This window comes from Lutra lutra, chromosome 12 (genome assembly GCF_902655055.1).
Source record: "Lutra lutra chromosome 12, mLutLut1.2, whole genome shotgun sequence".
NCBI lineage: Eukaryota > Metazoa > Chordata > Mammalia > Carnivora > Mustelidae > Lutra > Lutra lutra.
In genome coordinates, this window is record NC_062289.1 from 95,004,658 (window position 1) to 95,016,995 (window position 12,338).

The following is a 12,338-nucleotide window of genomic DNA, read 5'->3' on the forward strand; positions in this document are numbered from 1 at the left end:
GTGGTCAGGCCAAAGGTGGGATTGGCTGTTTGTCCCCATTTTACAAATGGAAAAACTGAGGCTTGGAGCAACACCCAAGATCACACAGAGCTTAGGTGACAAAGTCTGGATTGAAGCCAGGGTCTCTCTACCTCCAGAAACTATAGGCTAACATCTAATTGCTCAGCATTTCTGGGCACGTCCTGGATGTTGAATTTCAGTATTTGTGAACAAGGATGCAGGTTTCAGCTCTCTGCTTCGAGGAAAAATACCAGTCTCTCTGAGAAGCTAAATAAACCAGCCAGTTCCTTCTCCAGTGGATACAAATTAAAAAGTTTGGGAGAAAAAGGGAAAGAGAGGTGAGAAAGAGGGGGAAGGGGGCAAACCTGGTATCACAGGGTGGTGACTAAGAACAGGAGCTCTGAAGTCAGACAAAAAGGGTGCGGATCATCCTCATTTTCCACCTAAGGAAACGGAGACCCAGGAGAGCGGCCCCGCACAATGAGCAGAAGAACAGCACTTCACAGCAGGTGGAATTGCGAGTTTCCGGTCGCGGAACCTATCGAACCCCCATATAGCCGCCCCGCGTGTTTGCCGCCCGCTACTCCCGCCTGCCGCCGAGCCACGCCCCTACGGCTACCTATTGGCTGCTGAGTGCACGAGACCAACACAGGAGCCAGCCAATGGGGGTGACCCACGGCGCGTCTTTCCTGGGGAAGCAGACACAGGGGCTAGAACCCGGAAGTGCGAAGCGGCGACCAGTCGGGTAAACCAATCCGCCGCGACGAGGATGGCGGGCCGACCAATTGCGAGTCGCCGGGGGCGGGGCCAGAGGGTAGCGGCGGAGCGGAGCCTGGGAGCCGGTGGCTGCGGAGCCTCGGAGCGCCTGGAAGGCGGCCGCAGGGGTCGGGCAGCAGCGCGCGCGGTAGGACGGGGCGAGCCCCAGGAGCTCGGAAGGGGCAAGCTGGGCAGGGGGGAGCGGGGAAGTGAGTCTTGGGCGGAATTCAGAGGGACCTAAGTCCAGCCACTTCGCCCCTCTGGGCCTCAGTTTCCCCCTTCCTAGAGTAGTGAGGGGTGAGACGTTCTTATCTCCTGCCTCCCCCGCGCAGACCTGGGTCCCTGGAGAACTCCAGACCTGCCGCGGATCCCGTCGCTCCGGGAGCCTCTCAGAGCACCTGGACGAAGCAGTGACCCATATCTTCTAAAACCCGACAGCACGCCCAGCGTACCCGGGTTAGAGCGCAGACCAGGCCACTTTAGGTGTATCAATGAGCCAGGCTCCCTCATTAGACTCCAAGCCCTGGGCGATCAGAAACCTAATCAGTCATTTTTGGGTCTTGGAGGCCCAGCACCAGGAGCAGGCTGGAGCAGGGGTGCATGGGTCCTGGTTGGAAATAGAGGCTAAGTAAGACCTGGGTGCTCTTCCCAGATGTACTGGGGATGCCATTCATTCATGGCGCTTCTGTTTACTCCCATGGCCTTCTAGAGATTGACTTACTCTGCTTTAGTTTCTCTTGTCTGTAAAATGGAGTTGGGGGTAGCTTTCCTTCATAAGGTATTGATGTTTGAGATAATGCATGGCTAGCACTCAGCTTAGTGCTCAGTACACCATAGTTGCCCAATAAATGCTTATTGTTAGCATAATGGTGCTTGCATACCTGACCCCTCCACTACCACTGCCAGCCCAAAGCACATACCCACTGTCATGTGGGAGGTGAGTGGTCACCCACTCTGGCCCGCAGCTTGAGTTCCTTTTGAGATGCTTGGACTGCCCAAGCTCTCGGTGAGATCCTTTCTGGACAGGTCAGGGAAGGCAGGCTAGAGAGGGGAGCAGCACTGCAGCTAATACCAGGATGTGGGCATGAATTGACAGCCACCATGAGGCAGCAAATCAGGCCACCAAACAGCTGTGTGTATCAAAGACTAGACCTCAGAACTGCTTTGGCCAATCTGGGTATGTGTGTGGTCAGAGACCTGTGGTCAAGGGAAGGGACTTCAGAGCCATGGGTTCCTGAATTCAAGTCCTAAGGCTGTCACTTACTCACTGGGTGACTTTGGGCAAGGGGCTTCATCTCTCTGAGCCTGTTTCCTCATGTGGAGAAATGGGATGACTGTAGCCATCAGCTCCTGTTGAAGATTGCAAGAGATAGTGTGAGGTCCTTAGTGCTTGGCCCAGGGCCTGGCATACAGTAAGTGCTCAGTAAATGTTGAGTGCCATGGCATTATTTTTCAGAGTCACGGGGCCCTAGAAGTGGCACCTGTCCTCCAGGCTGGCCCCTTCCCATTTATATCCACTTCCTGCCTTGCCCCAAACCCCTGGTCATAGTGAAATAGGAGGTGTGGGAGCCTCCAAGCCTCCACTGAATTCAGAAACTTATCTGGAACATGCCCGCTTCCCCTGCCTCATCTACAACTCTTGGTTCCCTGCAGATCTTGTTCTCAGGCAACTGAATATGAGCAGGGGGCCCACCCCTGAGTCCAGATGACACTCATGCCGATGGCTTCAGTGATGGCAGTGACTGAACCAAAATGGGTCTCCGTCTGGGGCCGTTTCCTGTGGGTTATGCTGCTGACCATGGTGCTGGGGTCCCTGCTAGCGCTGCTGCTACCACTGGGAGCCTTAGAAGAGCAGTGTCTAACCGTGCTCAAGGGCTTCTACCTGCTCAGGAGCAAGCTGGACAGGGTGCAGCATGCTGTCACCAAGTGCAGCAGACCATCCACAGAGCTCAGTGTCACCTCCAGGGACCCGGCACTGCTGGCGGTCAAGACCAAGGCCTCTCCAGGTAAGGCAGACCAGACACCGCTCCTCACCACTTCTTAATTGGATAGCTGTGTGGAGTGCCCGCAGTGTCCCACGTGCAGGGTACAGGGTACTCGGCGAACAAGACTGCCCCGAGCTCCCAGCCTAGACAAACGGACAGTCAGCTAAGATAATAAGCATCACCAGCGGTGATGGGGAGACAAGGGAGCACACCAAGTAGGTTCCCTGGAGGGGATGCCTGAGCTGAGACCCCACTGTAAACAGGAAAATGACCCAAAGGAAAAGGAATGGGGGGCAAGTACAACCAGGTGGCGACCAGAGGGTGAGAGAGCCTAAGGATGTGAGGAAAAGCAGCCCCGTGTGTGGCGGACATACAGCGGGTGGAGGGCTGGTGATGGGAGGTCTAGATCTAGAGCAGTTTCTCTCCTTCCACACTGTCCTCTGGGGTGCATTGCAGGATACTGAGCAGGATCTCTGGGCTCTACCCACTGGATGCCAGTAGCACCCCCCCCAACTGTGACAACCCAACAAGTCTTCAGACACTGTCCCCTGGGGGGGAAATCACCCCTGGTTGAGAACCACTGGGTTAAAAGATTTGAAGAACAGCCCAGAGATGGAGAAACCTCCAGAGCCTAGCATCAGGGGGAGCTGTTAACAGCCTAGGCCTGAGGGGCCAGGGGCCAGGGCCAGGATCACCAGGACTGACACAGGACAGCAGAGAGCGGAGAATACGGAGAAACACCTAACAGGAGCTGTAGCCACAGCCACTCACTGCGGCACTCAGAGGCAGGGGGCCAGGGAATCCAGGCGGTATCTCCCAGGGCAGAGAATGGCTTTGGGGACACACAAAGACCAGCTGCGGGGCACAAATGCATCTATATGTGTAGCATGGAACGGTGAGCAGAGGGGCTGGAATGAGCACACTGAAGGCCCAGCACAGGGGACAGCTCCCCTGAACATTCTTTGCCCATCCCCCAACCCTCTCTGCCAACGCTTCTCTGGCTCTTTTCTAGCTGGTAAATTGGAAGCCAAAGCAGCTCTGAACCAAGCCCTGGAGATGAAACGCCAAGGCAAGCGGGCAAAGGCCCACAAGCTCTTCCTGCACGCACTCAAAATGGACCCAGACTTCGTGGATGCGCTCAATGAGTTTGGCATCTTTTCAGAAGAGGATAAGGACATTATCCAGGCGGATTACTTATACACCAGAGCGTTGACCATATCGCCCTACCATGAGAAAGCGCTGGTCAACCGGGACCGGACGCTGCCGCTGGTCGAGGAGATCGACCAGAGGTATTTTAGCATCATCGACAGCAAAGTCAAGAAGGTCATGTCCATCCCCAAGGGCAACTCTGCGCTGCGCCGGGTCATGGAGGAAACTTACTACCATCACATCTACCATACGGTCGCGATCGAGGGCAACACCCTCTCCCTCTCAGAAATCAGGCACATCCTGGAGACCCGCTACGCTGTGCCGGGGAAAAGCCTGGAGGAGCAGAACGAGGTCATTGGCATGCACGCAGCCATGACGTACATCAACACAACACTAGTCTCCCGCATCGGGTCTGTCACCATCAGCGACATGCTGGAGATCCATAGGCGGGTGCTGGGTTACGTGGATCCAGTGGAAGCTGGCAGGTTTCGGACGACACAGGTCCTCGTGGGACACCACATCCCTCCCCATCCTCAAGATGTGGAAAAGCAGATGCAGGAGTTCATCCAATGGCTCAACTCCGAGGACGCCATGAATCTGCACCCAGTGGAGTTTGCAGCCTTGGCCCATTATAAACTGGTTTACATCCACCCTTTCATCGACGGCAATGGAAGGACCTCGCGCCTGCTGATGAACCTCATACTGATGCAGGCAGGCTACCCACCCATCACCATCCGCAAGGAGCAGAGGTCTGAGTACTACCACGTACTGGAGGTCGCCAATGAAGGCGACGTGAGGCCATTCATCCGCTTCATTGCCAAGTGTACGGAGACCACTCTGGACACCCTGCTCTTTGCCACAACGGAGTACCCGGTGGCACTGCCTGAAGCCAAACCCAACCACTCCGGGTTTAAGGAGACCCTGCCTGTGAAGCCCTAACCCTGGAAATCCTCCCTGGGTGACAAGGGATGTCCCGAGGCAGGGGAAACCTTAGCATTTCTAGAAACCTAACTGTCTCCTAAAGCAAAAGGAGAGAAAAAGAACTTAAACATTCTTTACCTCCAGATGTTTCAGTTCAGAAAAAGAAAACCTAAATTATTAAGCCTTATCTCTAAGGTAACTTATAATTCAGCCCAAGTTATTATTTATTTTCTTCTGTGGGGCTAGTAAATGTTGTGTGGTGTCCGCTGTCTGCACTGGTGGCCCAAAGGAGGCTTTGGGGGCATCAGTGCTCTGTGTGTGACCAGAACACAAGTTCTGGAACAGAATTTGCACTCAAGTGGGGAGAGGCCAGAAGTATGGAAGGAGGTCCAGAAGCCATAGGAGAAACTCCTCCAAGTGCCCTATGACTTGACCTGAGAGGTCAGCACTCTTGGGGAGAACTTGGTCCCGGTTTTGAGAAATGACTGAAAGCTTGCTTCTACAAAGAGATGGGTGTTGTGACTAATTCTCACTGGTAGAGCAAACTTTGGAGATATGAAATAAAATTAATGTTGACATTTCTAGTTAGATACCTTGCTCATTTCAAGGAGGTCCTTGAGTCCTACCTAGTTAGTTCACAGACTCTAGTACCAGAGGCTGTTAACATTCCCTCATCAAGACTGTTTTTCTAATTAAGAATAGGGGAGTGGCCAGTTAGGTTTTCTCTGTGTATAAAATGTTTCTTGCACTTTGTTTGCAGCATCTCAGACCAGACGTTTTAGTCTACAAGTCCTCTGCGCTTGTCACACAACTGAATCCTAGCACAGATCAGGTATTGTACGAGTAGCCAAGTCTGCCCTCACCGACCCTTCGGTGGAACACCTCATGTAGGTAGATATTCGAGAACACACCTGAGAAAACAGCTGCCACGTTAACACCAAATAAGCCTTTTCGATAATGAATTAGAGGGAGCTGCTAGCAAACCAAGAAAAACCTTTCGCCCAGCCAGGAGGTGTCCCTTTTGTCACGCAGTCTTCCCCACTTACTGACTCCGCGCCCACCTCCTCCAGCCCTGGTACTGTCCCGCATCCCCTAGGGGATGCTGAAGAGATTGCCTTGGAGTGGCCTTATTTTTCTAGCAACTTGTAAAATGATAAAATGTCCCATGTAACACGGCCAAGTTTCCAAGTCTCCATTCTATGGAAGAAGCCTCCTCTCTACCAGTAGCATGTTGGCCCAGGTGCCGAAATGGCCACTGCTGCGCTGCTCAGACTCCAAATGGCCACAGGCTCCTTTCCCAGCGGCAAAGCATGCTGTCGTGCCCTGGGTCGGCGTCAGAATGTGGTGAACACATGCAAAGTCACACCCTGACAGCAAGGAGGTCACTCTTCTGAGGTGGCAGGTGTTTCTATAGTTATTTAACTGTGTAATAGGCACAGAGTAGCTTTCCGAACGATTAAGAAAAAGCTGTGTGAAGTGGCCCCAAGGGATATTCAAACCTTTATAAAAAGTATTTTCATACTCGTATGCTGCCATAAGGTCTCTCGGCAACCTGAACTCTCCTATCGTCTTGGTTTTATAAGCACACCGAGAAAGCCTAACAGAAGAACATGCTTTGTCATAGAGAGAATCGTGCACTTTAGTTAGCTCTGTTGTAAAGGAGGTTATTTTAACAGATTACTGACTCTAATAAAGTATTTTATTACATAAAGGCCTGAGACCCTGCCATCTTATTCAGGCAGTGTTCCCGTCTGTCACAAGGATGAAGGAGGAATCCTCTCAGAACATCAAGCCCCGTTTGTACTGTGGTATGAGGCGCCCGTCTCGACCAGCAGATGAGACGGAACTGTGGGGGGACGCCACCTACCTGCGCTGACAGGCCTGGTCTTCTGCTAACACGCCAGTAACGCAAATGGTGTTTTGTGCTTCTCTTTACCATCAGTTCTTGATTTCCTGGGGAGAACACATAAACCCACTCACATGTTCCTGACAGTCCGTTTCGCGGACCGTCCACACCCTGAGCCCAAGTCTGAGTGGGTTCAATTCTGTAATGAGCCTGTGCTGACACAAGAAAGCATGAAGTAAGGGCCGAAGACGGGCCAACAGCAAGAGAGCGGAACAGTGAAATGGGCAGCGGCAGGAGTGAATCCACATCAGCCTGGACTAGGGAGGAGATACTCAGGGCTCCTCGGTTGCAGGCCCTGCATGTCCCCCGTCTGCTCACCTCACCAACAAGCTTCCATGGGGTGGGAGTGGGGGGTTGGGAGGGGTTAGTGCCCATTCCAAGGAACACAGGAGGGACCAGGGACACAGCATGCGTTCTTCTGGCCACTATGAATTTAATTCACAACTAACACCTAACAAAAAATGTTTTGTGAAAAGGAGAGACAAGGTGGAGGGGACCTGTCAGATTAAAAGACTTCAGATGTTTATCAACCTACCCTAACTTCCCAGGGTAGGTGGGGGGGATGCACTTATTAAACAGGAAACTAGGAATCTGGATAGTTGAGGACCTTAAGGCATTACTGCTCATGTTTCTAGGAGTAATGACAAAACCATGGCCTGTAGGGCCTTATCTCTTGGAGGCACTTGCTGTAGTCCCTGGTTGGGAGGGCTGGCGGGCAGGGGGTGGGGTACTGTGATGTCTGACACAGCCTTCACTGTAACAGGGAGGGCGGGTGTAGCAGAGATGAAGGACCCTGTGCTAGACAGATGCTGAAGCTCAAGGACAGGCACTAGAGTTCCTTTTGCTCTTTTGTCAACACTTTTGGATGACACTTCCAATTTCCCATTAAAAATGTAGTAAAGGCTGATGTACAAAATTAAAAAACAGATAAAGTGGGTTGATTTCTAGCACGCATGAAAGCATTTCCTGATTTCTTCTCCCAGAATGTCTTTATAAAAAAGTTGTGTTTCCCTACTGAATTGGGAACATGGCTTTTAAAGCAATAAATATTTGATAAGAGATGAAAGATAAAAAGTAAAGAAAGAAAGAAAGAAAACCCTAGAAACTGAAGGGCCAAAATGCAGGAAAGTCAAGTTTAAAACTGAAGACCCAGAACAACTGAAATGATTGAAATCAAAGGGACAACGGGATCTGACTTACAAAAGTTCTATTTACACATCTGTTAGGTAACACAAGTGCACCCATTTCAAAATCCATCCACTTTTGAATGCACATCTGAGTACCATTCAGCAAGAAGCTTTGAAGAGAACTTCAGTTTAATAAACAAAGCTAAGTGGGGAGAATTTAAGTTTGCACTTGACGTGCAATACTGAAACTCAGTATTTAGACAAAGAACACGGTTCACTAATCGCTAGGCAAAGAAAATGGTCCAGAGCAGGTGGCACACACAGCTCCCATATAAAACAAAGGTCACAAATATTTTGCTTTTAGGAAACATAAAACAGTGGGCTGATGTGTCATTTACAAATACATAATATAAAAACGCACAACCCCCCCCCCCAACAAAAATCCATCAAATGTTTTTTATGTGACTTCCCCAGTCCCCACCACCCCTTTACTAAAATAGGCCATTCTGGTGAATTACTAGCATCTGCCATTTTGTCTTTTAAAATTAAAAGAGTGACGGGCACATGAGCCGTGCAGGCTGTTAAGAGAAGTGTCTTATAAAAGGGGGCCAGAGCTGACCAAAAATGTTTGGACAAGTAGGTCTCAAAATGGTGTGTTTGAGTTTCACTTCTGTTTCTCACTCTGTAAGACACAAAAATAGCTTAAGAAACTACACACTGGGCTCAACCCATGGAGTGGTCACTTTCCTCCCCTTACCCTCAATATGAGGGAGCACTTCAAGCCTCTTTCCTTGGACACCCTCATCCCTTTCTGTCTAACCGCGAGGAAAATAAACAGGACGGGTGCTGCCCCGGGCCCTTCCATACCCAGAGTACAGCTGGGTGCCGGCTGCTCTTCCTGGCCAGCGTGCAGTAAGGCATTTCCCTTCTCCAGAGTCCCATTCACTTTCTCAGAAGCAACTTGGCAAAATCGGCATTGGACATCTTGGGTGCCTCGGTGGCTGCTGAGGTGGTGACCGCTGGCTGCGGAGCAGGGCCGTTCTCGGCCTGGGTGACTGTCACACTTGGGCGCTGCAGGGCACGAGGCAGCAGGGAGAGCTGGGTTCTCCCCTTCCCCCGCCTGGAAGAACAAACACTGGATGTATCCTTGCGAAGCAACCACTCGTGGTCCCTGCTTCATTTGCAAAAATAAGCGAGGATGGTCTTCAATCACCCGAAGCAACAAAGTGAAGACCATACTTTCTGGGCTCACTTCTATAGTTTATTAGTAGAAGAGAACTTTCTCAGAGCGTGAAAAGTATCAAGTTAATAGGTGAAGAGTAAAAACCAGAGAGGGAAGATGATTCCTGTCCTCCGTAACTTTGACTAACAGGTAAAAACCAGTGTAACAAACTGCCTTTTTCACAATTTGGGGAAAGACCAACCCTGTGCAACAGTCACATGTAGCTACGCTAGATAGAAACGCTATCCTTTCAGACCTCACCAAACCACCTCACAATTTCGCTGTCTCCTTCCAACCAGGTGAAAAGCCAGGTCTTCTCTGGTTACAGCCAGAGTGCAGATTACCGCAGCAAGCACACAGCTGTCAGGTTCAGAATCCACACATATGCATTCTACTGCCAAAGGAGACTAAAATAATCACTGCCTAGAAACCAAATGACCTCAGATAAGCCACACCTGTAAACTGGCAAACACCAGGAAGGGTTCCACTTCCGGGCTTGCGTTCTGCGTGGACCCGCTCTGGGGAATGGCAGTGAGCATCCGCAGAGTGGCAGGCCCTGGCTTCCCACCACAGCTCGCTGTACCAACAGGAAACGAACCCACCGTGGTGCTGGCCAGAGCCGAGCGCGTGCAGGGCACATGCACACACTTACGCTCCATAAATCTGCCGCGGCACCATGGCGCCACCTGGAGCTTTCCTTGCCTCTGGCTTCTCTGGAACCTTCCTCTGAGGGGGATTGCTGATGGCCACTTTGATGACATTCTCTTTGATAGTCATGCCGTCCATCTTCAGTACAGCCTGGGATGCCTGGGACTCATTTTCATACTCCACATAGGCCAGACCCTGAAAGAGGCAAGATCCAGAGTCAGATCAGGTGCGGGTGAGCCAGGACCCAACTTCCCGCCTCAGTCCAGAAGCCAGTACTGGGCAGGCACCCCGACATCAGGTTCCCTTCTCCACCACCATCCTTCGTCTATAGGTTTATGCACTGGCCCTACTCTTCCTCCCTGTTTCTGCAACTGACTGTAACTTCAGATAACCTTTGTGAGGTCAGTATACCTTGTGCTTGCTCCAGCAAAAAAAAAAAAAAAAAAAGGAAAATATAAAAAAAATTAAAAAGGAACAATAGGGAGGGAGGGAGGGAGGGAGGGACAGACCAGTATAAGCAAGAGCAAATGAATGAGGTGGTTGGACATAGGGTGAGATCTCATGTCTGGGCCTTGGCCACTCCTTACTTCATCCTCTTCAACTCTCCTCTCCAGCAGCCCTCTGGGGGCTGGGGGAAAGACAGGTAACCCAAATTTGTGCCTAAACAACTAGTCAGAATGTGGCATGAGAAGAGCTAGTGGGCAGACAGGATGGGGTCTTGGCCTGGAGGAGGTGCCTGCAGGCCTGGTGAAGAGGCAAGTCTGGGCAGGAGGGCGCACCCAGCCAGCGGTCTGCACTGTGACCCGTTACTCATGGGAAGTTTTCTTTCCCCCAGTGCCCTGCTCTTTTCAGTATAATTAGCTAGAAAAAGGCTAATCTAACTCCAAATGCAACTAGAGCCAAGTGTCCCTATTGTTAACTTGTCTGTTTCTCAGCAAACGAGGAACCCACTCAGAACCTAGTAATCCGAAGAGACAGACAACTAGGTTTGCCCAAGCCTCGGGAAGCTAACGCTGTCTGCGCAGACGCTGACCTTCGGTTTCCCTGCCCGGTTGGTAACCAGCCTGATGTCCTTCACAGTGCCATGAGCCTTACAGATTTCTTCTAGTTCCTCTTTGGTGCAGGAAAAAGGCAGGCCCGAGACAAACAGCTTGTGTTTCTCCAGGGCGGTGCTATACCTGAACACCTACAGGAAGAAGGGAGGGAAAGAGTCAAACTCCCACGGCCCAACCCAGTGCACCATACTGTAGCCGGTACCAGACGTGGCCACAGGCTTTGCCCCAATCAGAGACCAGAGCTGACTCTGGGTGCTGCGAACTGTTAATGGGGTCACCCTGGGCAGGTTAACTTAACCTCTCAAAGCCCCCACTCCCTCCCTGGACACGTGGCAGGAATGAAAGCCGCTATTCTGAGTTGGGGTGAGGATCCGACAAGGTAAGCAGTAAGTACTCTGCACGGCCCTTGCCACTTTGCAACATTCAGTGGCAAGTAGCTATCATTACAATTTCTAATTTTATCATCATTTGTCAACTAGCATGAGCTTGAAGTGACCAAGCTGTGAGTCAGGGCTCACCTACCCAGCTCAGAAGAGACCCTGGTTAAAGTATAGCTCTTAACGGACTGTAAGTATCCCACATAAATTCTAAATGTTAGTTGCGGGAGGCAAAGAGCGTTCAGTCTATCGACCGCAACCCAACATGGAAGGTGTTTTCTGCAGACCCACCTTGAAATCGGGATTTTTGCTCTTATCCACACAGGGGGAAACAAACATCGGCCTCCCTTCCACAGTCTTCCGGTCCAACTGCAGCGCCTGCAGGGCGGACTTCTCCTCTTTAAACTCCACATAGCAGTAGCCTCGGAAATCGCCCCGGTTGCTGAAGATGGGGCGGATCTCTGCCACCTCCCCACAGGCCTCAAAGAGCGGCCGGAGCTTCAGGTCCGGCTCACCCAGGCTGTAGGGCAGGTTGCTGACGAAGACGGTGATGCTGTCCTTGCTGCTGTCATGGGGCACCTTGGGCATGTCCCTCTTCAGGGCAGCCGCCCTCTCCTTCTGCTTGGAGGGGGGGTCGACATCTACAGGCGCACTCTTCCCAAAGAGGCCAGTTTCTGCCTCTAGGTCCTGTGCTTCCCCGGCTGGAGGAGTGCTGTTCTCCACCTTCCTGCGTTTGGAAGGCTGCTCTACAGGGTGAAGGAAGAAAAGCAGCAATGTGGATGAACTGCTAATTCTCCTCGTTGAGGGGCTCAATGCGCGCCCTCCCCCCAGTGCGAAAGCAGGCCTGCGACGGCTGCACGGGACACGCCCATTCCTGTCTCTGAGCCCAACACGCACCACGCCCTCTGTCGAGTCCTGCCTGACCCACTCAGCTCATCCTCTGACTTTCTGGGCCCAGGTACACTGATGTAAGTGGACTAAATCAAGGGAGATAGTAACACAAGTCCCAGCTATCCACTCTTAATTGCACAGTGGACCCCTGAACAACACGGGCTTTAACTCCACAGGTGCACTGACATGCAGACTGTTTTGGATAAATACAATCTGTATTTTCTCTCCCTTGTGATTTTTGCAACAGTGTTTCCTTGACTCTAGCCTTACTATAAGCAGACGGTACAGAACACGTAAAAAC

At 51.5% G+C, this 12,338-nt stretch overlaps 2 protein-coding genes across 10 annotated transcripts in view; one reads left to right on the forward strand and one right to left on the reverse strand.

Annotated features, from left to right (window-relative positions):
- Positions 1-823: 823 nt before the first annotated feature.
- On the forward strand, positions 824-6,500 carry FICD (FIC domain protein adenylyltransferase). 7 transcript variants are annotated; one of them, XR_007121843.1, is made up of 4 exons: positions 824-901; positions 2,409-2,762; positions 3,754-5,006; positions 5,572-6,499. XR_007121843.1 is itself a non-coding variant. In XM_047696977.1 (3 exons), the coding sequence occupies exons 2-3, from the start codon at positions 2,462-2,464 to the stop codon at positions 4,827-4,829; spliced, it is 1,377 nt and encodes a 458-aa protein (XP_047552933.1). In that variant the 5' UTR covers positions 824-904; positions 2,410-2,461; the 3' UTR covers positions 4,830-6,500. The 7 variants fall into 7 exon arrangements, 6 of the variants coding, with proteins under 6 accessions (XP_047552933.1, XP_047552929.1, XP_047552932.1 ...); XM_047696977.1 differs by having other exon boundaries at positions 824-904; positions 2,410-2,762; positions 3,754-6,500; XM_047696973.1 differs by having other exon boundaries at positions 3,754-6,499.
- Positions 6,501-6,642: 142 nt separating this feature from the next.
- Positions 6,643-12,338, reverse strand: part of SART3 (spliceosome associated factor 3, U4/U6 recycling protein) — a 38,231-nt gene continuing 32,535 nt past the window's right edge. For 2 of the 3 annotated variants that reach the window (XM_047696971.1, XM_047696972.1), the window contains exons 16-19: positions 11,438-11,892; positions 10,748-10,900; positions 9,719-9,909; positions 7,910-8,964 (exon numbers count right to left, since the gene is read on the reverse strand). In XM_047696971.1, the coding sequence (XP_047552927.1) occupies positions 8,787-8,964; positions 9,719-9,909; positions 10,748-10,900; positions 11,438-11,892 (977 nt within the window). In that variant the 3' untranslated portion in view covers positions 7,910-8,786. Of the gene's footprint in view, positions 6,765-7,909; positions 8,965-9,718; positions 9,910-10,747; positions 10,901-11,437; positions 11,893-12,338 lie in introns of those variants that run through there. The other variant, XR_007121842.1, reaches the window with a different exon arrangement.

Bases quoted from the DNA above. Each gene is read 5' to 3' on its own strand.
- FICD (XM_047696977.1), top strand. From the start codon at position 2,462: ATGACACTCATGCCGATGGCTTCAGTGATGGCAGTGACTGAACCAAAA. The intron at 2,763-3,753 runs GTAAGGCAGACC...GCTCTTTTCTAG, and splicing joins CAAGACCAAGGCCTCTCCAG to CTGGTAAATTGGAAGCCAAA.